Source organism: Rhinatrema bivittatum, chromosome 18, assembly GCF_901001135.1.
Source record: "Rhinatrema bivittatum chromosome 18, aRhiBiv1.1, whole genome shotgun sequence".
NCBI classification, from domain to species: domain Eukaryota; kingdom Metazoa; phylum Chordata; class Amphibia; order Gymnophiona; family Rhinatrematidae; genus Rhinatrema; species Rhinatrema bivittatum.
The window spans coordinates 56180999-56208442 of NC_042632.1; the positions used below are offsets into that span (position 1 = coordinate 56180999).

At 47.9% G+C, this 27444-nt stretch overlaps 1 protein-coding gene across 10 annotated transcripts in view; it reads left to right on the forward strand.

Annotated features, from left to right (window-relative positions):
- The window catches only part of ABLIM3 (actin binding LIM protein family member 3), a 286248-nt gene extending 265980 nt beyond the window's left edge, over positions 1–20268 (forward strand). Inside the window, exons 8-23 of one of the 10 annotated variants that reach the window (XM_029583486.1) lie at positions 4276–4334; positions 4574–4645; positions 5263–5418; positions 6511–6540; positions 6636–6765; positions 8628–8726; positions 9094–9144; positions 10167–10301; positions 11718–11782; positions 11895–12042; positions 15686–15715; positions 16147–16205; positions 16521–16581; positions 17183–17190; positions 17589–17669; positions 20115–20268. In XM_029583486.1, coding sequence (XP_029439346.1) covers positions 4276–4334; positions 4574–4645; positions 5263–5418; positions 6511–6540; positions 6636–6765; positions 8628–8726; positions 9094–9144; positions 10167–10301; positions 11718–11782; positions 11895–12042; positions 15686–15715; positions 16147–16205; positions 16521–16581; positions 17183–17190; positions 17589–17669; positions 20115–20228 — 1298 coding nt within the window. In that variant the 3' untranslated portion in view covers positions 20229–20268. Of the gene's footprint in view, positions 1–4275; positions 4335–4573; positions 4646–5262; positions 5419–6510; positions 6541–6635; positions 6766–8627; positions 8727–9093; positions 9145–10166; positions 10302–11717; positions 11783–11894; positions 12043–15685; positions 15716–16146; positions 16206–16520; positions 16582–17182; positions 17191–17588; positions 17783–20114 lie in introns of all 10 variants that reach the window. The other 9 variants (XM_029583477.1, XM_029583478.1, XM_029583479.1 and 6 more) reach the window with 9 other exon arrangements.
- The last annotated feature ends 7176 nt before the right edge of the window (positions 20269–27444 follow it).

Below are 27444 nucleotides of genomic sequence, written 5' to 3' on the forward strand. Positions count from 1 at the left end.
CGCGGGCCTCCTCCGGCCCTTCCAGTTTGTTTACTCTTCTGATCAAATGTATCAACTTAAAAAGCTTCCTAGTGTTATTAGGAGATGATCTACCTTTCATGAAACCTGACAGGTCTGAGTTGATTAAAAAGGAGAATTTCAAGTCTGAATTATATCTTAGCTAGAACAGTTATATCTAAATGAATCAGCGAGATGGATAGATAAGAGCCACACTCAAGTCTATCTGTTTTTATGTTAGTGATGGATGTGGTTGTGGAATCTACAAGATTCTCAATGTTAGCTTCAGCAGACCTACAACAGTTAGACAGTTCATAAAACAAAAGACTCAAATTCCAGCGGAAACGTTTTTTGGAAGGAATCACGTGGAAGCCATCAGGCCTGGGCATTGTCCACTAAGGAGACTCTTGATAACCTTAACAATTTCTTTAACTATGGGCTCATTTCAATAGTGAAATTACTAAAGAGTTATTACAGGCAAAAGCACAGCTTTGGTGCCCAAAGAAGCAACTGGTCTACAGATAATCAAATTATTCTAATCTAATGAAATCTCACTAAGTTTATTATTAAGAATACCTGATCAGTCCTTGATGTCACTTATAGGTACCTTAAGTGCCTGCTTCCATACAGCTCTTGTCATGAGTTCCAATTTGCCCCATTGTCCACAGAGAGAACTGGAAGTCAGTCAATAAATGATTAAAGATGGCCTCTTATCCCATGTTGGAGTCATTGACATTGACTAGGGTGCATTCCTATGGGTATAAAGAAATTTCTACTAGGGTAAAATGGCCCTTGGGGACTATGTTAAGAAGTGATTTATTTATTTATTTAAAGGCTTTTATGTACCGATGTTCATGTACTAGTACATACCGCGTCGGTTTACATAGAACCAAAGTTGGAAATTACATCAAACAAGTGGGTACAAATAACAGGGATAACTTCGTAAGAACTTAGAACTTATAGATAAAGCAGAGAACAAGAATTAAATTATTATAAATCATTATAAATAAATACCCATAATTGCAAATAATTACAAATAACAGTCAACAAAAAGTTGGATTTACATCTGACTTAATAAGCATGAGTGCAGCATAACGTACATCTAACATGTGGAATCATGAGGCAAAGTTATAAGATGAAATAGTTATGGCATCACACATCTAGCGTAAGGGATTATGAAATGTGACAATAAGTCTAGCCCTGAGTCATGGCTCGGGGAGAGATCTTTAAGTGAAGGCTTTTGTGAAAAGCCAAGTTTTGAGCTTCTTTTTGAACGTTCGACTACAAGTTTCAAGACGAAGGTCAGTGGGGAGGGCATTCCAGTGAAAGGGGCTGGCAGTCGAGAATGCACGTTTCTTGAGCAATGACTTGGCTGGAGGTGCATATAAGGTGCCTAAGTAGCTGGTTCTGATTAGTCTTGATGATGCGTGAGGATGAAGTGGGCAGCTTAGATCTAGCAAAGTTTGGGAATGAATGGTCTTGTGGGTTATGGTTAGTACTTTGAATATGATTCTGGATTTGATAGGGAGCCAGTGTAGGTTTTTTAGTATAGGTGTGATGTGTTCTCCTCTACTAGTGTTGGTTAGAATCCTGGCAGCCGAGTTCTGCAACATTTGTAGTGGTTTGGTGGTGATAGTTGGAAGGCCAATTAGCAGAGAGTTGCAGTAATCAATTTTTGAAAATAGAATTGTTTGGAGGACTGTTCTAAAGTCCTGAAAATAGAGGAGAGGTTTCAACTTTTTCAATCTGTGTAGTTTGTGAAAGCATTCTTTCGTTGTGTTGACAAATTTTTTGAGGTTCAGCCTATTGTCGATAGTAACGCCAAGATCTCTTACGTGTGTGGGAGTGATCATTAGCGGTGTGATTAGGTTGTTGTTAGCCTGAAAGTTGTCATCCAGAGTGATCAGCATAAGTTCCGTTTTTGACATATTGAGTACTAAGTTAAGGCTAGTGAGGAGGGAGTTTATGGACTGTAGACAATTGTTCCAGAAGTTAATGGTGTTTGAGATGGAGTCTGTGATTGGCAGCAAAATCTGGACATCATCGGCGTATATGAAGTGTGTGACCTTTAGACTTGAGAGCAGATGACATAGGGGGAGAAGATAGATGTTAAAAAGGGTAGGGGAGAGGGAGGATCCTTGAGGGACTCCGAGAGTGGACTTGACCGGGTAAGAATCCTTGTTGCTTATTCTGACCTTGTATGTCCTATTGTTAAGGAATGATCTGAACCATTCAAGGGCTGATCCTGAGATGCCTATGTCTGAGAGCCGGTTGAGTAGGATAGTGTGTTTTACGGTGTCAAATGCTGCAGATATGTTGAAGTGCCAGGAGGTAGGGGGTCTTTTTCTCCAGCCCAGTGAGGACACTATCTGTCAGTGAGATTAAGAGGGATTCCGAATTGAGGGATTTGCGGAATCCGAATTGGGCTGTTATGAGAATCTTGTGGTCTTCTAGGTACTCAGACAACTGTTTGTTTATTCTCTCTATAAGTTTGGCGACAAACGGTAGGTTAGTGATGGGGCAAAAATTGGCCGGGTCTGCAGGGTTCAGGTTGGGTTTCTTGAGGAGAGGTTTGAGGGTGGCTAGTTTCAGTGTGTCTGGTACTAATCCTTGGGTTAGCGAGCGATTGATGATCTCTGCTAAGGGCTTCGCAATGATGTTTGGGATGGTGAGTAGTAATTTCGATGGAATGGAATCTATTGGATGAGTGGAGGGTTTCATGTTTTTGAGAATCTATTCAATTTCGAGTGCGGAAGTGGGTTCGAATGATTCTAGGTTTGCTTTCTGGCTGAAGGGGGGAGCTTTCTGGCTCCCCCCTTCATATACACAAATCCCTCTATTCTTAGAATTATAAGAGGGGAAAGTTTTGCCTATCCACTCTGTGCTTAATTCAAAGTGTTTTCTCTTAGCTGAGTCTCCTACATGAAGACTGTTTGAGTGTTTTGACCCTTTGAAAACTGTAAGATTTCTTTCTCTTAACTGGAGATGATAATCCACTAAACATTCTCATTTTCATGCAGTAACCTTTATCACTGGTGTTTGAGTTAATTCTAAAGGCTTTCCTGTCACATGTTGTTTGATTTTTTTTTCATGCAAAACCATAGAATTATGTATGAAAAATTGCACCCCTTAACAGTAATAATTACACTGCTGAGGCCCTGACATTTCAGATCTGCTGGGAACGGCTGTAATTACAGCATTCATTGGTGTCGGAGAGATGGAGAAGCCCCAGCAGGAGCTTGTGCGAGAGCTGCAGAAAATTACAGCACAGTCCTTGAGTCACAGAGCCATCCTCTCTGTACCAGGAGCAGATCTTCTCGGAGATCAGGTTACCCATTGCTGTCCAGGAGAGCTTCTTGGCATCTTTTCATGAGGGCCATGTTGGAAATATCCACAAATTTATTTTAAGAAATCCTTTGGATGAGATCTCTGTGCCTGACTCCGACCAGAACTGATCCGAAGAAACGGCCATCTTGGCAGAGGAAGAGATGCCATTGCTGGCGAAGACTTAAGCAATAAGTGCCAGGGTCCATCGAGCCCAGTGGCCAGGCCGGGGTCGCCTGGAAGTAGTCAGCAGATATGAAAGTCTGTTTCATGTTGCTCTCCACAAAAATTAAAAGATGAAGAAATCAAAGTCTATCTGGCTAATAATTATTTATGGACCTACGTCTGGAAACTTGTCCAAACCTTTTTTAAACCCAGTTACACTTCTTGCCTTAACCACATTTTCTGGCAACAGATTCTGCTGCTTAATGATGCACTGTCCTGAAAAAAACACTTTCTTAAATTTGTTTGGGAGTGTCCTCAAGTCCTTCTACTACTGATAATGTAACTAATCTCGTACCTCACATAATTCCCTAAAGTTCTGCCACAATCCTAAATCCTCTCTTTTCCCAGCTGAAGGGACTAACGTGTTTACTCTTTCCTGATAAGGGAGCTGATCCCTACCTCTCTGCACCAGAACTGCCCACAATACCCGAGGCATGGCCGCGCCATGCAGCGATACTGAAGGTTTATGGGATTTTTCTTTCCTAGTCCTTTCCAAATAATTCCTAATTTTGCGTCTGCTTTTCTCGGCCGCCAAACACACTTGACATCTTTGGACTGCTGCCAGTCAGATGTGTGATGTAGAAAAGCAAATCCTGATCTTTCAGACCCGAAGAGGCAGGTGTGGTGCACGACCTTACCCTTAAGGTTAGACTGGGCATGTGACAAATCCTCTGCTCTCCCCTGGCTTTGCTGGACATTTATCGATTTCAGTGTCCTTCCTCCTTTCAGGTTCGGAGGTGTGGCATCCGATATGCAAGCAGGCCGCTCGAGCAGAGAAGAAGTTAAAGGTACGTCATAGCATAAAGATCAGGTCGAGCTCATTCTGCTTTTACACTTTTACAGCTGTCATTCTCCCTTCTCCCATATAAAAACAAGGAACCCCCAACCAGCAGTGGAAATACAAGTGCAGGATGCTTTGGGAATCTGGCACAATATAAAAGGATCAATAATAAGAAGAATTAATAATACGTCTAGGGGCCTGTACCATTGTTTGTCGTGACACTTTTATTAATTCATGTTGACACAGCACAGGAGAACATCCGAGACCTCCATCTCTCCTCCAGGGTCCAGCATCGGCTCTCCTAATCGTGTCATCTGTGTAAGTATCAGCTGACTCTGACTCCGCGCCTGTGTAAGTATCCCCTGACTGCTGACCCTGACTCCGCGCAGCCTGGGGGGGGGGGCATTCTGCTTTTAAATTATTATTGTTTAGTTCTTAAATCAGCTTCCCTTGAGGTCACCAATGATGTTAAACACAATGATGACCCCGTGGTCCATTCCATGTGGGTGTCTACAGAGCCACTGGTGTCACCTTTACCAAAAGGGCTGCTGGAAAGCAGAGACGCTGCAAGGGAATGAGTTTGCTGAATAATAGCTTGAAAAGGAAACATTCACCGCCTGAGAGGTGAGATCCAGTGCTTGCTGCATTCAGGTGTCTCTGAACGTTGGGTCATGCTACCTGTTCTGTGCACGGTCCAGGAACCAGCTTACCCCTGTGCCCGGCACCGCAGTGGCCCTGCCTCCCACTAAACGCCCAGCATCTCTTCATCTCTAGTGACCCCTGGCTCGCTCATCGCCTCTCAGGCTTGGAGTAATGCTTAATGAGCTCCATGCTTCCTGCTCTCTGACCCCTCTGCCTGGTTCTCTCTTTCCATCCCATGCTGTTTTGTCACCCCCCTCCTCCACCCTTTTCTCTTTCTCTGTGCCTCTCCCCAGGCTAAAGTCGATAACGAGATCCTTAATTACAAAGATTTAGCCGCCCTCCCCAAGATTAAAGCCATCTACGACGTGCAGCGGCCAGACCTCATTTCCTACGAGTCCTATCAAAGATACACCTCGGACGAGATGCTGGAGAGATACGGTTACGGGGAGGTATGGAACGGCTTCAGGGGACCCACGGGAACCTGAGCAGGGCAGAGAGATATGGCTTCAGGGGACCCACGGGAACCTGAGCAGGGCAGAGAGCGCTTACGTAGGCTTCGCAGGATGAAAGTCTGATCGGTGGGACTGGGGGGAAGGCAGCAGGAGGTCCCTGCAGAAAGGCGCCACATTCCCTGACTAGGAGAGAGGTCGTGCATGATGGTCCTCTGATGAGAGCTGGATGGAAAAGTGTGAAGGGAAAGGCTAGGCAGAAAGACTTTAAGAGGACAGGCGATTGAGCAGCGGTATGAGGGCTGGCTTGGTGCCTCCGTGGTATTGCAGGAGATCTGGCTTTGAATCCTGGGTTGAGCCAGCCGGAGGGTGCTGCAGAGCAGGTGTGTGTGTGTGTGTGTGAGCCATCGCACAACAGCGACACCTACAGGTGGAGCTCAGAGTGCACGCACCCTGAGCACTGAAGGGAGCTGCCAAGAAGTGTCACCATGATGACTGCATTATGGAGGGGGTGGGGGATGTATAAGGGGAAATCCCTGGGGGACTCTGAATGCCCCTAGCTGGGGCAAATTCTGATTGAGCTGGGAACTAGAGGAGCAAGAGGATGAAAATAAAATAGAGAATGCAATCCTCGTGCTCGTCCAAGGGGGCAGGAACAGACCCTGCCGCCAGCTGCATGAGTGGCTGAGTTCAGGTGTGAACAACTGGAAGTTACAGGAAGAGAGGCTCTCTCACATCTGTAAATCTGTTCCTTGTACTTCCTGTCCTAGCACGATGTACGTAAGAGCTGCGCAGTCACCAGTGCTCTGCTAACCTTGCTCTCCTTATGGCGCTGCTCAGAGTCTGTACGTTGGGATGTCTCGGGAGAGAGATGTGCGTCCTCTACGTGACATGGCGGGAAGTCCTGGAATGGCCAGAGATTTATTGGCTATTGATAAACCGTAGGGTCCCAAAGGCCTTAATCAGCCACTGGCAGGTTTAATGACAATTTACCTTGGCTATAAGTAACCTGTGAGATGGGAAGATGAAGTGCTGACACTGGGCTGTTAATTATAATCCTCTCTTTCCTTCCTTCCTTCCTGCTGCTCTCAGTCTCTGGGAATCCTGTCCCCCTACTCTCAGGTACTGTAGCGAGCCTGGGTTCCTCCTGCCCGTCCCTTCTCTTAGCTAGCTGGACTCTATTTCACCAGCTCCCCTATGATTATCGCCCACTGTAGGATATCTACGAAGGGATTGACCTGCGGCAGAGGAGATCCTCCAGCCCTGGATACATCGACTCTCCAACTTACAGCCGTCAGGGCATGTCTCCGACGCTGTCCCGCTCTCCGCAGCACTGCTACCGGTCAGGTAAGGCGGGCCAGAGGCGGCCATTAAACACAGCTGCCATGTGGAGACTCTTCCAGCTGCATCCTCCTCACTTGTCTGATCACAGGCACATCATGGTTATCTGATTATGAGCACATCATGGTTGTCTAATCACAGGCACATCATGGTTATCTGATCACAGATACACTGTGGTTATCTGATCATGGATACACTGTGGTTATCTGATCACGGGCACACTGTGGTTATCTGAACATGGGCACACTGTAATATGATCATGGGCACATTGTGGTTATCTGATCACAGGCACATCATGGTTATCTGATCATGGATACACTGTGGTTATCTGATCACGGGCACATTGTGGTTATCTGATTACGGGCACACTATGGTTATCTGATCATGGGCACATTGTGGTTATCTGATCATGGGCACATTGTGGTTATCTGATCACGGATACACTGTGGTTATCTGATCATGGGCACATTGTGGTTATCTGATCACGGATACACTGTGGTTATCTGATCATGGGCACATCGTGGTTATCTGATCACGGGCACACTGTAATATGATCATGGGCACATTGTGGTTATCTGATCACGGGCACATTGTGGTTATCTGATCATGGGCACACTGTGGTTATCTGATCATGGGCACATTGTGGTTATCTGATCATGGGCACACTGTAATATGATCATGGGCACACTGTGGTTATCTGATCACGGGCACACTAATATGATCACGGGCACATTGTGGTTATCTGATCACGGGCACATTGTGGTTATCTGATCATGGGCACATTGTGGTTATCTGATCACGGATACACTGTGGTTATCTGATCATGGGCACATTGTGGTTATCTGATCACGGATACACTGTGGTTATCTGATCATGGGCATATCGTGGTTATCTGATCACGGGCACACTGTAATATGATCATGGGCACATTGTGGTTATCTGATCACGGGCACATTGTGGTTATCTGATCATGGGCACACTGTGGTTATCTGATCATGGGCACACTGTAATATGATCATGGGCACACTGTGGTTATCTGATCACGGGCACACTGTAATATGATCATGGGCACATTGTGGTTATCTGATCACGGGCACATTGTGGTTATCTGATCACGGGCACATTGTGGTTATCTGATCATGGGCACACTGTGGTTATCTGATCATGGGCACATTGTGGTTATCTGATCATGGGCACACTGTAATATGATCATGGGCACACTGTAATATGATCATGGGCACACTGTGGTTATCTGATCACGGGCACACTGTAATATGATCACGGGCACACTGTGGTTATCTGATCACGGGCACACTGTGGTTATCTGATCACAGGCATATTTTCATTTGGACACCTGAGTGCAGTTACCTGTGTATTTTTGAGCCTGCATTAAGACAGCCTGTATTCAAACACAAGGTACGTGCATTAATTGGGTTTGAGCACTGGGTTGCTTTGTGGGTGAATGTATGCACACATCCTTACCTGTTTCAGAACGAAGGCTTAGGTTACACTTTATTGGCAAGTAGGGGTTCATGTGAACTTTTGAAAACTAAAATTATCCATGTAGATTCAGAAACCCTTCCCTCCCCCTGGAACAGTTCTGTCTTGCCTACTGTGAATGGAAGCAGAAGGTTTTGCATTCAGCTGTGGGCAGGTCCTGACTAAGGTTTTGGACGTTTCCGGTGCTGAGAGTTGCAGGGAAATTGCAAGAAACGGTTTCCTTGCCAGCGAGATAAGGGACTGTGGCACTGCCCACTGGCTGTACCTTCCCGGCCTGTCTAACGCCCTCTCATCTCTCCTTTGAGAGTTTTCTCCTGCCTCCACTCGCTCTTGCTCACTGCTGCTTTCTTTCTTCTGCGCTTTTTAAGGCACAGAAAGTGGGCGTAGCTCGCCGTACTATAGCCAGTTAGACGTGAGATCCTCGACTCCAACCTCGTACCAAGCGCCCAGGCATTTCCACATTCCAGGTAGGCGCTGGAGACCAAGGGCTAAAGAGAGTTTGTGTGTGTCTGAGGGGCAGTGGGGGGTGGGAGGTCTCACCCCTCTGGAGTGTTTGCAAGCTCTTCTCATAGGGGCTGCCCAGCCCAGTCTGAGCATCACTAGGGGGGCTGTGGCCTGGGAGAGGCACAATGAGCTGGATCCAGGAGCATGGAAGCTGGAAGACCCAGCATTGGCAGTAGGTAACGGTGACAAAAGATTGCTCTGTGTCTGAAAGCCCTGCAAGTACATTAACTCACCCAGGGAAAGGCTGCAAATCTGGCTGTAATGTCTCTTCTGTCATTCTGACCCTCAGCGCTCCTCCATCTTCCTGCCTTTTCTCTTCTCTTTCCGCAGTGATGGGCGAGAGTAACCTGTACAGGAAGCCGCCCATCTATAAACGGCACGGTACTGTCTACGCGCCTGCTGTTCTCGGACTTGGAGTGAAGTGGGATGTGATGGGTCACTGTTGTGGGAGGGAGGCTCTGGACACGTGAGCACCCAATGTACCGCATGACACAGCCACACATGCAGGAAGCAGCAGCGATAACATACGTGGCATATGCATGTTGCTTTTCCCAATACACGAGCCAGTAATTAATTAGAGCTGGCTGGATGAGTGCAGGGCACCTCCATACTGGAGACCTGGGTTTGATTCTCCTCAGACTGGCAGATGCTGGGAGTAGCACTCTCAGCCCTGCTTTGGGGAAGGGACAGACTCCCAGCCGTCGCACAATAGCAACATCTACAGGTTGAAATCAAGTTTGCATGCACTGGGCACTGCAGTAGCTTTGGTGGGTATAGAGAGGGGAAGTGATGTGGAGTGTGGGGAAAACCCTCGTGCCACGGTGAAGGAAGGCTGATAGTGGAGCTAGGAAACCACAGGGAAATGAAATAGCTTCCAGTTCCAAGACCTAAGCAGCTGTAACGTTTCTCCTTGTTGACTTCTCCAGTGTTTCAGGGAAACTTCTAAGTTTTGCTCTCATTTGACTCCTTTGTTTGTGTCCTTTTCTGCCTCTGCTTCTCTGCACTCTTGCCCTGATGGTCACATCTGTCCTTGTCTGGTGTAAGTAGCAGCTTTAAACCTCTTCTCTCTTCCCGTTTGAGATCACGGCTGTGTGTGCAGGAGACTTGGCCCTTCTTGTGTTTGCCCATGCACGCGTTCCCTCAGGAGCCAAACTTGAACAACCTAAGCAAATCTAGGGTTAAGTCTGTGGACATTTGATGAGAGCACCGATAAAATTAGAAGGCAGGAAACAGAGGATTGTCTCTTCCAGGCTCTCCTCCTTTCAGCTCTGAGTTACTTGTCCTCAGGGTCGGTAAGAACTGCATCCCTCACCTTCAGCATGAGGACCCATGCAGGGCAGCAACCCTTAGAAAGAGAACCTGGCTTAGATCCTCTTCTGTAATATCCCCTTATCTTGTTTCAGATGATCCCTTTGAAGCAACCAAGAGTAAAACAAGCGAAGACATCGCCCAGGCATCCAAGTACCTTCCAGCTTATTCCTCCGACCCTTACTATCGCCCTGAGACAGAGTACTGGACTTTCCAGGGCTCTCCTAAAGGTACAAACACTAGATGGCCATCCCAGCACGATGTGTTCAGAGAAATTGTTCCTTAGACCCAGGGGGTCTGAAGGCAGGGATTTTGGGGTCCCAGAAGCACCTTGCCATCGCAGGACTAAAAGTGTCACAGGCTGGCTCTCGTCGGAATTTAATTTAATTTTGTACTTCTATTCTGCTAGTGAGCCACTTCAAAGCAGATCACAATTAAAAAAATGAGGGTGAAACAAGTTACATTCTACAGTTCATAGTAAAAACTGGAATAAAATGTCTCCACCACTGGTTCATAATTAGACCGCACGCTAGAGCTCTATAAGCTGGGCCCTTCGTATTGACTGCCTAATGCGGTTGGTGTACAAGACGTTGTCTGTGGTCTGTGGACTTTTGGTTTTCAGTTGACACCGAAAAGCCAGGGAGTCGTTAGCTCGCAAGGGTGGGGGCAAGGGAATTGAATTCCACAGTTCAGGGGTTATGCCCTGGAAAGTTCTCATTCTTATTTTTCCAGCTAGGTATTTTATTTATTTAAGATTAATATGCCACAAATCAAAGTTTCTATGCAGTCTCAAGGAGTGGCGTGCTCAGATGGTGTTTTAAACATAGAAATGACAGCAGAAAAGGACCAAATGGTCCATCCAATCTGCCCAGTAAGCTTATGGTAGTATCTGCTGCACTGTGCAGGTTACCCCCATGCTTATCAGTTTCCCAGACCATAAAAGTCAGGACCCTCGTTGGTTGCTGTTTGAATCCAATTCCCCTTCTCCCCCTTGCCATTTAAGCAGAGGGCAATGTTGGAGTTGCATCAAAGTTATTGAGGCAACGTATTGTTTCAGGGTAGTAACCGCCACACCAGCTTTTGACCTTATGCTGTGGATTGTAGGATTATGTCATCCAGAGCAAGAGGAAGTTGCTCACCGATAGGATCGCTAGTTTTTCTGTTTTTAATTGAAGCTGATTGATAGTCATCATGTCATCCAGACTGGGATTGATCTAGGCTGTTGGTTTCTTCAAGAAGTCCCTCAGTTATCGAGATACCACAGATCTGATAAGCTTGGCCCGTGTGGGGAGCTTTGATATTGGGTGGTAGCTGGAACAGACTTGAGGGGTCAAGTGAGGACATTTTTAGGTCTAATATTGGAGGTCTTCAAAAGGATTGGGATAGTCAACATGTTGAAATGAGGCAATTACAATTTTGACAAGGTGGCATAAGATTGTTTCTGGCAGGTCTTTAAGGAGATGGGCGGGGCCAGGATAAATGGAGCATTTGTTATTTGCCAATATTGGGAAATATTGACATTACGTGAAATGCAATCTTCTTTGAAGTGTCACAAAAGTCAAAATAGAAAAAAAATTATTATTAAGTAGCTTATGAACTTCCTGATGATGTCATGCCTGTATTGACCTTCCATTGTTACCCTCTAGCCCCCAGGGCCCGAAGATTCTCATCTGGAGGAGAAGAAGATGGGTTTGACAGAAGTATGCATAAGGTGAATATCCTGAGAGATTGGAGATCTCACTTCCACCTGGGATTCTGGTAAAGCTTTGTTTCCATAGAGATTTGTAAATCTTCTCTCCTTTCTCCCCATTCTCTGATTGTAGATCCAAGGTGGTATTGGCAGGATGATACTGAAGGAGGAGATGAAGGCCCGATCCATTTCTTACATGGACCCTTGGACCCCTCCCCGAAGCTCCACGGGAAGCAAAGAAGCTCTGCACACTGTGGGCTACGAGGGCTCCCTGAACGGATGTAAGAATGTAATTTATTATTATCATTTACCTCTATCTTCCTTCCAGCTTATTATAAGCTTCCAAGTTCTCAATTCCAGTTGATTGTAACTTTGACTTATTCATATCTATTGTTATCTATTGTTAACCGAATTGTTTCCTTCAGTTATACCCCCTGTTAAATGTAAACCGATCCGATATGGTTATTTACTATGAAGGTCGGTATAAAAAAACTGTTAAATAAATAAATAAATAAGAAGCAGTGAGGGAGGGAGGGAAGCCGAACCGTATAATGTTAGAGAAAGCCCACCCCACTTACTGAAGAGGCCCTGGGCTCCCATCTTGCTTGATCCTGGGGTTTCCCAAGGAAAGATTCTGCTGGAGGCTTTGAAGCTGAGCAGGGATCGGAAAATAATTTCCTCCTGAGATATTTTGCAATTCAAGTTAAAGTAAACATTAGCCCTGCCTTTCCCTAGCTTTGATTTCTTTTGAAGTTTCCTTTGCTGCCTTACTTATGTAGGCGCTGGATGCATTCTTGTGTGTGGCAGTGACATAAAATCTCAGATCGAGGAAAAGATCATTAAGGATCAGAAGGTTCGGCCCCGAGGCTCAGCACCGCGCTGGGAGCTGCCATGCAGGAGAACCGCATTCAGTTCTTAACACAGAAATGAGGGCAGAAACGCACCGAATGGTCCATCCAGTCTGCCCAGCAAGCCTATGATAATATCTGCTGCGCTGTGGAGGTTACCGTGTGCTTATCAGGTTCCCAGACCGTAAAAGTCAGGGTCCTCATTGGTTGCTTTTGAATCCAGTTCCCCGTTGCACCCGTGCTTATCAATTTCCCAGACCGTAAAAGTCGGGGTCCTCATTGGTTGCTGAACAAATCCAATTCCCCTTCTCCCCCTGCCATTGAAGCAGAGAGCAATGATGGAGTTGCACGAACAGTATCAAGGTTTAAGGGTAGTGACCACCGCACCATCAAGTCACTCTGTGCACTCTTTAGCCTTTAAAGATCCAGAGTATTTATTTTAAATTCTTTTGGAAGGGCATTAGAGGCATCCACTACCCTCTCTGTGAAGAAATATTTTCTGACATTGGTTCTGCGTTTGTGTTCTTGAGCCCGACCCTCTCCTCGGACTGGCTGTCTACATTAAAGGCAGGGCTGGACACTTGCTCCCCACCAGGTTCCCAGTATTGCCATGGCCACTGACGTTCACGTTTAAAGGAACAACTAGCAAGAATATTTTAGAAGAAAAATGTGGATTGTGCCATGTCACGTGACCCTTGCTGTGTCATCGGTCTCGTGCATGTCCGTGGAACGAGCTGGTTTTATTTTCTTCTATTCTTGTGAAATCTTACCAGGCCTCACATTATTCCTCGATGTTGTGGGCTTTAAAGCTTTCACCTCATTTCCTGTTGCTCTTTGACTCCCGCCATTCTGATCCGGGTGTGGCTTGCTGCTTTATACCAGATCCAGTGCAGAGACTTTGGGTTTTCATGCCAGGGCGTTCATTCCCTGCGTTCGTATTCTTGTGTGAGGACGTTTATTTCAGGCCCTCTCTGGGTGTGGAGGGTGAGAGGCTCTGCCATGATCCTGCGTGGGAGAAAAACACCGTCCCCTGCGCAGACCAGTGCCATCTGTTCAGCTGCTCTTAGAAAGTTCAAGGCCTGATTTTAAAAAGTATTTACAGGTACAAATCTTTATTTTACTCGAGTAAATGCATTTTACCTGTGTAAGTGGGCTTTTGAAAATTGCTAGGACAGTAGTTACTTTAACACGTGTAACTCCTTTGAAAATTGAGCGGCGACAGAAAGGATTCTCACGCGAGTTAGTGCTCAGATGTTGGTCAGTCTGCTGCGCTATGAGGCCATCCTGGAAATCATTGTCCCTACTGTCAGCCACTCCAGTGCCACCTCCTGGTGGTCACTAGCAAGACACTGAGGCAGAACTGAGGACCCCAATATCAATTAAAGGACAGAATCTCTTTTTACCATTGTTTTGAAAAGACAGCCTTTGGCCTCCAGTGCCCTGTGCAGGTGCAGTATTTGAGTTCACAGAAACAGGCAGCATGGTGCTCACTGCCCCGCAGTCTGTGTTCTCAGCTAGAATGAACCTGCCTGAAATCTGCAAGAAAAGGGAATCACCGACACAGCAAGTGCACCACAGGTAGAATTCCTCTACCCAGGGCAAGACATTTTCACTTGTTTTCGTGAGACTTGCACACCATGTAAAACTGGGCCCTAGGAGCACTCGTAAGAAAGGGAGCTCCTGACGGGTCCTAGGCTAAAATACAAAACATTTACCAGAGCTGACCATTAGATGGCAGCATTGGCAAGGCTGTGGTATGTCGCTCCCTCCTGCTCATTACACTGAGGTGAAGACCCAAGGAAGGGCTCTCCACCAGATCCACCGCAAGAGTTTCTAACGTCTGATGGACGAAGGGTTTTTTTCCCCATTTTCTCTCTATGGGAAACTACTTAGTGCACGAGCCTTCTAAGGGCAGAGCAAAAAGAGAGAAAACGCAGAAAGGATACAGGATAGTTTCTACATCTTTTGTACTTTCAGCAGAAAATCACTAAAATTTTGCAGGTACACAAGTCCTCATTGCTTTGTGCCTGCCCTATCTGTGCTGGGGTCAGGCAGTGTTGCCTACGTACGCAGTTTACACCTCTGACCCAACTGCACCTCCTGAGATGCCAACTTTTCGAGCCACTTCGATCTAGCTGGCTAACTCTGAGGATCCTTCTGACCACCTCTGAATTCTTGCAGCTTCTGGAAAGGAAAAACATTCCACAGAAAATACTCGGGGAAGTGAAAACCCTTTTACTATTTCCCTCTCAGGGTTAAATGTCAGGACCCTGCAGAAGTTCCATGAATTTTTTTTCCCTTCCCCGATGTTGCAGGAAATTCAGTTCCTGGTCAGAAGAGGTGGCGCTGCTTCAGAACTTGCAGCTTTTTGATCCTTAAATTGGTCCCCAAATTCTTGCATGTATATACGTAACATTGCATGCACGTATGTGCTGTGTTCCTGCTCCCTCCCTTCCCATGACACAGACTGGAAGTGGGACAGGCTTCAGACCTTAGAGTTCACCAGTTTGAGACCTATTTAACCAGGCCTAGATGAGTCAAATTTGCATCTGTTTACAGAAATCCAACCCAGTCCCAGTAAATTTGTTTTTTTAGATGGTATTTTTCTGTACAGTGCTGGCGATGCTAATGCTCCCTGGTATATAAACCCCCTGCTGTAGAATGCGCAGACTATGGGCAACCAACAGAGGACGCCACGGGCACTGACAGCGGAGTACAGCTGGGGCAGACTGGCACGTCCACAGAGACGGAAAGCAATGCACGAGGTGGTGAGGGGAACAGGGACAGACTGACGAGACAACACATAACAAAGGCTACAGACCGGATTGGGGAGGAAGGAGTGGGCACCTGCAGCCTGGCACAGGAGTAGGGCTAGAGAAGGGTGATGGGCGCAGCCTGCTGCCCTGTGCATACTTCTGACTGCTCTCTCTCAGTGTAAAATCAGTGCCCTCTAGCGACCGCTCAGGTGCTGGCTTGGAGCATGACTGAAACCAGCCTTTCGTCCTCCTCTATCCGCGTCGGTCCCATCTCCGTCTTCCTGCTCGCAACCTACTGACTGTCTTGTGTCTCCTTGCAGCTCTGCGGACGCATTACCTGGCTGACAGTGGTAAATATCTGTGCTTCAGCTCCCTCTGCATCTATAGGAAATGTGCTGTTTGTGCCCGAGATCTCGGCAGATGTGCAGTAATGTTTTCCTCCGAAGCATTGCTTGCACGCTAGCATTTATCATTTCTGGTGTGCACCTTCCTCTGAAGACGGCGTGCACTGTGCGCCTAGGTGTGCAGACTGCAGAATCCTTGCATTGGTTTCCATGGAGACCAGAGGGTTGTAGGATGCGGTCTACAAACCAGCAAGGCTCGGTGTAAGCCCAAAGTGATGGTAGGGGAGGTGCTGGGCGTTCTTCCAGGGCTCACACTATAGGGTCTTTGTGGGGGAGGCACTGGCCTGTCCCCTGCCCCCCGCCTCACCTCAGGGTGTGGCTGCTGAGGATCGGCGTTGCACTTTTATTGACGCTGTGCTTCTGACCTTTTCTTCCAGATCCCTTCATTTCTAAATCTGCCTCCCTTCCTGCCTACAGAAGGAATGGACTGCACAGGGTGAGATGAAATTCACTGGATCAGTTTATGGCCAAGAGTTGGGCTCAGTGGCTTGCGTGGGGGGGTTTGGGGGAGACACTGGGGTCAACACCTTGGGAGCACCTGTGTTGCCAGGCAGATGAGGTTTCCGATCTCGGCGTAATCGGCCAGAGATAAGTGAGAACACTGGAGCATCCAGCAGAGAATCAGGCCGAGCTTCTCCCGTGCTTAACTGGGAGGGACGCTGGGGACCCTCTGGTCCTGAGGGAGTACGAGGGGAGTTCCATACTGGGAGGTAGTTCAATGTATGAATAACTTTGCTTTGGTCTCCTGCAGCCTCCCAGCACCGACCTTTTCCATTACGACAGCACGAACGCAGTCAACTGGGGAATGCGAGGTAAGACCAGCAGAGAACACCCATCGGGGGGGGGGGGGGGGAGGGATGTCGGAGACTTTCACCAGGGGAGAGGACGGCAGAGTGACCCTTCCCCACCCCCCCATGCCATGAGCTGGGACAGCAAAGAGATAACCCCAGAACATCACTGGAGAATGGAGCGGCAGGGAAGCCCAGCCCACGTCACCTATCGGCAGCGAGAAACTCAGCCCCTGCCAAGAGCACACATCGGACGAGGACCCAGCAGCGAGCCCCCTCCCCAGCCCGCAACATCCCCCCTCTTCCTCCTCCAGAACGCTCTGTCTCGCCTCCCCGGCTGCGTCACAAACAGGGGTTAGACACCGCTACCTGTCTCATTTCATCTCTCTCATTAATAAAATGGTGGGGTTTGCCCGTTAGTCCTCTTGGACACAGAGAGATAAATGTCAACCAGTGCGATGTAGGGAGGCCTTAGTGGACTAACAATCCACTTGTCCCTCTCTCGGACTCAGTCACTGACCTTTTCTTCCATAGACACAGAAAGTCCTACACGCCCGCGCTTTTTTTACTGTAATTCTGTCGGTAGACGGACTCCTCTCTTATCATCTTGTCTTGTTTTCTGCAGAGTACAAGGTAAGAGATGCCCTGACCCCTGGGATCCCGCTGCGCTGTGCAGGGAAGAGCCTGCTCCAATCACTCCAGGAATCCCATCCCGATTCCCAGCCCAGGCATTTCAGCAGCGCGCTCAGGAAGAGGAGAATCAAATGAAGCCAGGCCCAGCTTCCAAAGCTGGAGCTCAGTGCCTGCTCTTCCTGGCATGAGGGACCCAGCCCGTGACCACAAGCAGGGTCAGAAGGGCCTGGATCCCATCTGGGACCCACTGGGGGGCTGGCTCTGCTGGCCAACAGGAAAGGTTCCAGCTGTATCCCAAACCTGTGGCACCTGAAGCAGTACAACCTGTAAACCTGCCGCTATACTGATCCCAAGCCAGGCAGCACCGGCCCAACTCAGAACGTACTCTCTTTCTGTAGATCTACCCCTACGAGCTGCTCATAGTAACCACCAGGGGGCGCAGCAGACTGCCAAAGGATGCGGACAGAACTCGCTTAGAAGTAAGTCCAACTCATGCTGTCAATCCCAAGATGCTCCAGCTGCACAAATTCCCCTGTGCGACTCACGCCAGGCTTGTAGCATTCAGGAGAATTCTCAAAAGCCATTTACCCAGGTAAAAAAATGTCTGAACACTGCCCACCTCACCTGTGAGGCACCACAGAATGCCCACTAATGCCCAGGGTAAGGGGAGGCGTTCCTGAGGGCATGGATTGGGCTGGATTAGGGAATAGCACATGCACTATTAACCGGGTTAGGAGGAGGCGATCCTAGGGACATGGATTGAGAGGGATTAGGGACAGCGCGTGTACTATTAGCTGGGTTAAGGGGAGGCGTTGCTGGGAGTGTGGTTTGGGTGAAATCAGGGAATAGCGAGTGTGCTATTAACCGGGTTAGGAGGAGGCGTTCCTGAGGGCATGGATTGGGCTGGATTAGGGATAGCGCGTGTGCTATTAACCGGGTTAGGAGGAGGCGTTCCTGGGGGCATGGATTGGGTGGGATTAGGGATAGCGCGTGTGCTATTAACCGGGTTAGGAGGAGGCGTTCCTGGGGGCATGGATTGGGTGGGATTAGGGATAGCGCGTGTGCTATTAACCAGGTTAGGAGGCGGCGTTCCTGGGGACATGGATTGGGTGGGATTAGGGATAGCGCGTGTGCTATTAACCGGGTTAGGAGGAGGCGTTCCTGGGGGCATGGATTGGGTGGGATTAGGGATAGCGCGTGTGCTATTAACCAGGTTAGGAGGCGGCGTTCCTGGGGACATGGATTGGGTGGGATTAGGGATAGCGCGTGTGCTATTAACCAGGTTAGGAGGCGGCGTTCCTGGGGACATGGATTGGGTGGGATTAGGGATAGCGCGTGTGCTATTAACCGGGTTAGGAGGAGGCGTTCCTGAGGGCATGGATTGGGCTGGATTAGGGATAGCGCGTGTGCTATTAACCGGGTTAGGAGGAGGCGATCCTAGGGACATGGATTGGGTGGGATTAGGGATAGCGCGTGTGCTATTAACCGGGTTAGGAGGAGGCGATCCTAGGGACATGGATTGGTGGGATTAGGGATAGCGCGTGTGCTATTAACCGGGTTAGGAGGAGGCGTTCCTGAGGGTATGGTTTGGGCAGGATCAGGGAATAGCGTGTGAATGTTGCATTTTCAAATGTGTGTGGGCTATTTCCCAGCCAAAAGTCAGTGCAAGTCCATAGGCAGTTACCAAAGTGAAAAGCCCTGCATGCGTTGCACCTGGCCAGGCTGTTTTGCAATCATCCCTGATAAATGTGAGCTTGGGTGGCCCATGCTGGTCAGACGCCTGTCACTGGCTGTAGAATAAGAGGGCGGGTGTGAGGAGTAGCAGTGGAGAGTTGCTCGTCTCCCATCGGACCCTGCCAGGGCATAGAGCGACATCCCCAACTCTTGTGTTGAACGGTCATCCCCAGGCCCGGGTTGGGAGTATGGAAGGTGGCATGGGCATGTAGGGGGAAGTTGTGGTTTGGGTAAGGATGAGGTAGAAAGATTAAATATAGCAGTGATCAGAAGAGATGCACTTGAAGACCATCACTGCAGCCCAGTGAGGGTCACCCCTGCTTGCCACTTCTGAGTCACAGGTCCCAGGTACTCTGGACATCTGATCTGGGTAAAACAGAAGGTCCCTGATGCAGTCGGTCACTCTGGCATTTTTTCTGGGTCAAATTTTGTATTCCACCTATCAGTGACTGAGTGTCATGCAGAGGATAGAAGACCCATTGCCCAATAGCTAGCTTTGGACCATCTCAAATCAGATGACCCCTGACTCATGAATTAGGCTGGTCCCTCCCAGTCAAGTTTGTATAATTCTGAAAGTAAATCTTGTCCCATGATAGAAGGAGCTGCAGGAAACACAAAAATCATGATTTGTAGGCACAGTACAAACCTTTAGGCTCAAGTGGAACTCTCCCCTCACATAACTCTACCCCATCTCTCCTCTCATACAACTCTACCTCGTCAGTCCACCCCGTCTCTCCTCTCACATAACTCTACCCCATCTCTCCTCTCATACAACTCTACCTCGTCAGTCCACCCCGTCTCTCCCCTCACATAACTCTACCCCATCTCTCCTCTCATACAACTCTACCTCGTCAGTCCACCCCGTCTCTCCCCTCACATAACTCTACCCCATCTCTCCTCTCATACAACTCTACCTCGTCAGTCCACCCCGTCTCTCCCCTCACATAACTCCACCCCGTCTCTCCCCTCACATAACTCCACCCCATCTCTCCCCTCACATGACTCCGCCCCTCTCTCCTCACATAAATCCATGTCACCTCCCCCCTCACATGACTCCACCCCTCTCTCCCCTCACATAACTCCACGTCACCTCCATGTCTCTACCCCCCTTATTCAACTGCACATCACCCTCCTGGTATAATTCTCATGTCTTGCCCCCCTCACTAACCTCTGGCTTGTTCTCCCTCCAGCGACATCTCTCCCCGGAGGAATTCTTCCGGGTGTTTGGGATGACCATCGCAGAGTTTGACCGCCTGGCTCTCTGGAAGAGGAATGAGCTAAAGAAAGAAGCAAGACTCTTTTGAATATAAATCTGTACATTTCTCTATAAATATATATATTCTATATCGCCTTCTAATGAATCTGTGGAACTGTCTCTCTGGTGTTATGTGAGAGACAACCGTTTGGAGAGAACTAAAGTCTCACTCCGCTTTTTCTTGCTGTGAGGGTATAGTGCACAGGACAAACATGAATAAGTCCACAACACATTTCCAGCTCAAAGAGGTGTGCATGTGATGTGTGAGTAACTATGAGGTATGTAGGTGTCCTTGTGTATGTGAGATGAGTGAGTGGATGTGTCTGTATCTCTTGTGTGTGCGCTGTGTATGAGGAGGCTGTGTGTGCAAGTGTATGTGTGCCGTGTGTGGGGATATATGTGTCTATTTGAGGTGGGTGGGGTCTGTGTGGGTGAACATGTGTCGAGGTGGGAGGGAGTCTGTGCATGCATATGTATGTGAGCTGGGTGTGTGGGTCTGCGTGAGTGTATGTGAGGTGTGCATATGTAGAATGTCTGAGTAAGTATATGAGGTGCATGCGTGTGTGTCTGGGTGTGAGGTGGCCAGTTGTGCGTGTTTCGGAGGTGGGAGGAGGTCTGTGCTTGCATATGTATGTGAGCTGGGTGTGTGCGTGTGTGGAGTGGCTGGGTGTGTGTGTGAGTGTATGGGAGATGAGTGACTAGATGAACATAAGAACATAAGAAAATGCCATACTGGGTCAGACCAAGGGTCCATCAAGCCCAGCATCCTGTTTCCAGCAGTGGCCAATCCAGGCCATAAGAACCTGGCAAGTACCCAAAAACTAAGTCTATTCCATGTAACCATTGCTAATGGCAGTGGCTATTCTCTAAGTGAACTTAATAGCAGGTAATGGACTTCTCCTCCAAGAACTTATCCAATCCTTTTTTAAACACAGCTATACTAACTGCACGAACCACATCCTCTGGCAACAAATTCCAGAGTTTAATTGTGCGTTGAGTAAAAAAGAACTTTCTCCGTTTAGTTTTAAATGTGCCCCATGCTAACTTCATGGAGTGTCCCCTAGTCCTTCTACTATCCGAAAGAGTAAATAACCGATTCACATCTACCCGTTCTAGACCTCTCATGATTTTAAACACCTCTATCATATCCCCCCTCAGTCGTCTCTTCTCCAAGCTGAAAAGTCCTAACCTCTTTAGTCTTTCCTCATAAGTGAGTAGTTCCATTCCCGTTATCATTTTGGTAGCCCTTCTCTGTACCTTCTCCATCGCAATTATATCTTTTTTGAGATGCGGCGACCAGAATTGTACACAGTATTCAAGGTGCGGTCTCACCATGGAGCGATACAGAGGCATTATGACATTTTCCGTTTTATTCACCATTCCCTTTCTAATAATTCCCAACATTCTGTTTGCTTTTTTGACTGCCGCAGCACACTGAACCGACGATTTCAATGTGTTATCCACTATGAAGCCTAGATCTCTTTCTTGGGTTGTAGCACCTAATATGGAACCCAACATCGTGTAATTATAGCATGGGTTATTTTTCCCTATATGCATCACCTTGCACCTATCCACATCAAATTTCATCCGCCACCCGGATGCCCAACCCTCCAGTCTCACAAGGTCCCCCTGCAATCCATCACAATCTGCCCGTGATTCAACTACTCTGAACAATCCTGCGCCATCTGCAAACCCGATCACCCCACTCGTCGTATCTCCCTCCAGATCATCCATAAACACACTGAACAGTAAGGGTCCCAATACAGATCCCTGAGGCACTCCACTGTCCACTCCCCTCCACCAAGAAAATTGCCCACCCAATCCCACTCTCCGTCTCCTGTCCCCCAGCCAGCCTGCAATCCACGAAAGTACACCGCCACCCATCCCATGACTTTTTACTTTTCCCAGAAGCCTCCCATGAGGAACCCCGCCAAACGCCCTCTGAAAATCCAAGTACACTACATCCACCGGTTCACCTCCATCCACATGCCCATCAACTCCTCCAAAAAAGTGAAGCAGATCTGCGAGGCAAGACCTGCCCTGGGCAAAGCCATGCCGACTCTGTTCCATCAAACCACGTCCCTCCACACGCTCCGCGATCTCGACGTCCAGAACACCCTCCACCACTTCTCCCTGTGTCTATCTCTGTGTGTGTATGGATAAGGGTGTGTGCAAGTGTATGTGAGGTGGATGAAGTGGGTGGGGAATATGTCTGTATTTGATGTGGGTGTGTGCACGTGTGGCTGGGTGTGTATCTGAGGTGAAAGGAGATCTGTGCATGCATATGTATGTGAGCGGGAAGTGTGGGGGTGCAGCTAGCTTGGGGGGTGTATATGTGATGTGGAAGCCTAACCTGCCACAGAGCAATAATGCCATGAGAATAAAGTCCTACAGGAGATGATGTGCCTCAGCCCCAGAACACAAACGTGCGATAGGATGAGCGGGGCAGCTGGCAGATACCCCCAGGTCTGTATATTCAGCCTGCCTCCTCTCTGCCCCATGGACCCCACAGGTAAGACATCCTCCGGGAAATCAGAGCAAAAACCCAGGCGTGTCCTGCTTTAATCTTTTACCCCAAGGGAAGCTTCCCAGGTACTGAACTTGTCAAGACCAAGATGAAACTGGTGCTTGTAACCCCTGTTCTGACTTCCTGCTAACCCTCAGTAAGCGGGAAACACCTCGTAAGCCAAACAAAAGCCTGGGTGCTGGGAATGTGGCAATCTTCCAAGGGGACAGAATACCAGGCCCGGCCCCTCACTCTGCCTTCAGGCTCCTGCTGGCGGTTTTCAGAGAGGAATCTCTTCGGGGGCTGCCCCCTGAACGTATCACAGCAAAGCATTCAGCTAGCGTTACTGGCAGGACGATCTTACACGTACCGCCCCAGTAATCACAGAACGACTCAAAGAAAGAGGGAAAAGCAACAGAACAGTAACCCTAAGGGCACAGAAAGGGGATCTGCAAGGTCAGGTCTCAGGTTCTGGTGCCGGTCCATATTGTCTGGGCGGGATTTGTGTGTCTCGTCTCCCGTTAACTCTGTCTAGGTACTACAGATGCTCTGTATTATTAATGCCCAGGGCGGTGGCCTCGGGCACGGCAGGAGGGCTCATTTCCTCTCTGGGATGGAGGGTGAGGGGACACAGCAGCAGGGATGCAATTGCCTTTCCCTTTCTCTGTGATGCAGGGCTCTGGAACCACAGCTCTCAAATGACCTCCACCAAGGTCATAACCTCATCTGAAGTGTATGAAATGGACTTCCTCCTTGCCCACTGCATTGCAGGCAGGGCTTAGACCTCATCCGCTCCCCAAATTCCCCTTGGAGCTGCTGCAAAGTATTGGGGGGTCTGGCATGGGCTGTCCCGCAGCAGGAGCAGGTGTACGGGCCGGCGCCGCCTCCAGCTTATTTCTAACCACACAGCAGCATTGCTGGGTTTATTTATAGCAGGGAGGATTAAACTCAGACTGCTGTGTGTGCATCGCGCGTGAGGGCCATGTGCTGCCAGCCGTCAGCGAAAGCCGGGCAGACCCTTCCTCATCTTATGGGAGTCTTCTGTGATATTATACAGCTTAATTCACGGAGTAACAAAAGAGCCAATGGTAGCCCCAAATAGATGACACACACACACCCCAAAAAAAAATGGGGACCCAAACAGAGCACACATTCACATTAATGTTAAACGTTAAAAAGATGTCAGGAAGCCTGACCATGCGTCCTGCTGATTTATGCAGACGCCATCTGGACGGTTCATTCATCCACCTTACCAAAAACATTTTTTTAGGTAATTTTTCAGCAAGTAAAAATTCACAACAGTCTAAACTGAGAATCGCAGAGCCCAACAGGGCCAGTGTTCAGCTTCTTCAAGTGTAAATTCTCCAATTTGTAACCCATCAACAAGACTCCTGTCGGCCTAGCAGCCTCCATCAAATCGCATGCAAATTCACTGTGGATATTCTGAAAAGCCGGCCTGTTTGTGGCTCGCGCGGCCCAGAGTTGGCCACCCCTGCATTGGTTGATCTCTGGCTTCCCTTCACTTCTTTGCAACTAAGGATCCTCTGTGCTTAACGCTGGCTTTACCCCTCACTCCCCCTGCAGTTAAGAAGTCTCTGTGCTTATCCCAGGCTTTCTTAAAATCTGTTTCTGCCTCCAGCACCTTCACTGGGCGGTCGTTTCATGAATCCACTGTTCTCGCAATGAAGATAAACTGCAGAGTCCAGCCCCTCGGACCCTCATCGCATGACCTTCTAGAATTTCTTTTCCACTGCTTGTGCCTGATTTATACCTTACTTAGGGGGAGATGATACAAACCTCAAAATCCCTCAACCCCTCCTCTCCTCCACAACAATACCTATTTAGGTTCCTGGCATCTGCGATGCATGTCCTGTCTTGCATGGCATAAAAAAAGACTGCACTTTTTAATCAGAAAACAGACTTGCATGTTTGACTAAACGAGTGACGCCTGCTGCAGCATCATGGAGTAACATTCCACCTGGTGTTACTACAGGGGAGTAAGTGTTTGGTAGGGGCCTTAGGAGAAAGAGTTTGGGTCAAATGCAGGTCTCAAATTCTTCAGTATGTGGGAGGCCAAGGCCTTTGATCTGCCTTCCTACAGCCGAGGTTATTTCAGGGAGGTTCCCATACAACACAAAGCATTGTTCAGCAACCAATATCAAGACTGACCACCCATCATAGGACTGATAACTCTGCCTCCAGGAAGTCCAACCATTCCACAGAACTGTCAATGAGAACTGGTTGGCTGCAATTTAAACTAAAAACAAGTGTGAAAGGCCTTATAATTGCAGGTTTCTATTTCTTCATTATGATAACACCAGACTAGAGAGTGACATGCACTTCAGATTGTTTTCCACTGGCTTTGCTATCCTGATTTGCCTAACTGAGCCATAGAGCAAGTGGCAGGGAAGTAAGAAGGTGGCTTTCAGGGGTAGCGGTTTCTCTGGCCGACTGCCTGTGTCTCTGGTTGGTTAGTTGGATCTCTCACTAGGTTGCGATTGTGCTAATTCTATAGCTGATTCCTTAATTGGTTCTCTGGCTGACTGGTTGGCTTACGTACAGACTACTGGTGGTTCTGTACTTAGCTCATTGGTCTTTCTAGTCTTCTGAATGACTCAGATTTCCTGGATGGTTGATCAAGTCAACATAAAAAGGTCTCTGGATCAAATCTCTAGTGCTATGGATAAAGTTATGGTATAGGAACGATTAGCCTCCAGTCTTCCAGCTCCCACTCCTTCATGCCACCAGCCCTGGAAAACTGATGAATCCTTAATTTCCAGTGCCAGTTTCTCAGTCAGCCTATTCCACGCAAGAGTTCTGAGGACTGAAGGAATAGCTCGGGTCAGTATCTTTGAAAACCTTGCTCAGTAACACAATGAGTTTTCTTAAAAGTCAGACAAGTAGAACCTTCCTGAATGGGGCAATTAAATAAAGAGCTGAGGCAGGCATGGCTGTAGATAAACATTCCAGCCGTGGGAAGGGAGAGGCAAGGCACCACAGCAGGGCCCAGAAAAGGTGAGAATCTTCACAGCTAGGCCTCTAGGCAAGCGGATTCACTGTCAGGAGGGAGAGAATAGGGAACTTTAGGGATGGGCCTGGGGTAGAGGAGGAGGAGATGCCAAGCTGAAGCTGATAAAGGATCCTAGAGTCTGAGAGGAAGGGGGGAATGTAACCATTCTAACAGTAGTCATGGATGCTAAATTTAATCCTTGGGATACCACCAGTCAGCCCACAACCACAAGCCTGTCATCTTCTCCAAGTGGAGCTTCTTTTGTTTGTTCACTGGTCTGACTTGAAACAGGACCTCTTTATATTAAAAAAAAACAGTGCTTGCTGGAAAAAGGAGCTGAGTTGTTTCTTTCCTACAAAATGACAGGTCGAGTTGTAGATAATTACCATTTCAATTCAGCACGCTGTATCATTCAGTGGAAGTATCAGTCAGGCCTTGGTGACTGGTCAAGAAGCTCCCAACTAGCCTCTGAGAAAAAAAATTGCAGTTTTCTGCTCTAAGTAGACAAAATGTTAATTATATTTGAGGCATTTGAACAGGAAGGGAAAAACTGTTCAGGTTTTCAATAGAAAGTGGCCTAAATGAGAGCTGTGAAATGTAGGAGATATGAGGGGAGGGTAGTGTTTTAGGCAGACAAACTCTCTCTCACTTACTGGGACCCCATCTTCTGCTGTGATTTAAGTGAGACTTCTGACACTTCTTGGAATGATATCATATTGTCACCTTCATCAGTACCAGTTATGACATCACCATGGCAGCCAGTTTCCAGACTGGTAATGCTGAATACCGCAGTCTGGGATTTCTGGTAATGGTAGTTAATGCTTTTCTGCAGAAAGTCAAGTAAATAGTGTCCTTTGAGATAGAATGGGAGAGAGATGGAGGAAAAAAAGAAGACTATTCCCCCAGAACAGGATCACCAGAGACCTGCAGGGCATCAGGGCCTGACTGAGCTCCTGTTTTGCATCTATGCACTTGTTTCTGCTTTTCTTAGAAAAACAGGATCTACACCCCCATAAGATACAAACAAGTAAAACCAGGACTGGCTCAGCCTCCTTCTGATAACCTGCAGCCACCTGACAGCCTCGCCATAGAAAATAAATCAGCCATACCTGAAAAAAGGGCAATGTAATGACACTTCCTCAATACTACAGCTGGAATATGTGATAAGGTCCTGGCACCGGATGATGGTCTCTGGCTGGCTGATCATGTAATATCTAGGACTACTCCTGGATAAGGTTTTCAGAACTGGCAGAAAGCAATGTCCTTCTGGGCATAAGGCCAGTTTCTCCCTCCGTGGTGGAGCCAAGCCTGACAGGAGGACCCCTGGTGGGACTCCTGCACTTTTAACTGTGGAATTCAGTTTGCACCTAGGTGACAAAATGAGACAGAAATGGGTGCGCCTGATTCATCAAAAGGGGTTTCTGTGCCTGTCAGAAAGAACATTAGTGTGGTGTGAATTTCTCATTACACTAAAGTTACTCACTTCATCTCTCAGCACAGAGACAAAAGAGCAAAAGCCAGGAAGACTCTGGAGAGAGCCAGCAGTTGAATCTAAAAGGAAACGTGCAAAAAAAAAAAAAAAAATGAGATTAAGATCACATCTGTTATTTACAATTGTGCTGCTTTCAGCAGTTTGGAAGGTGAACTCTAAAGCATTACCTTCTACAAAAAAGTCATATCCCCAGAAAAACTTTCGAAATGTCTTTACTCGCTGCCAAAAGAAACCTGCTGAATGTATTCCTTGTATTA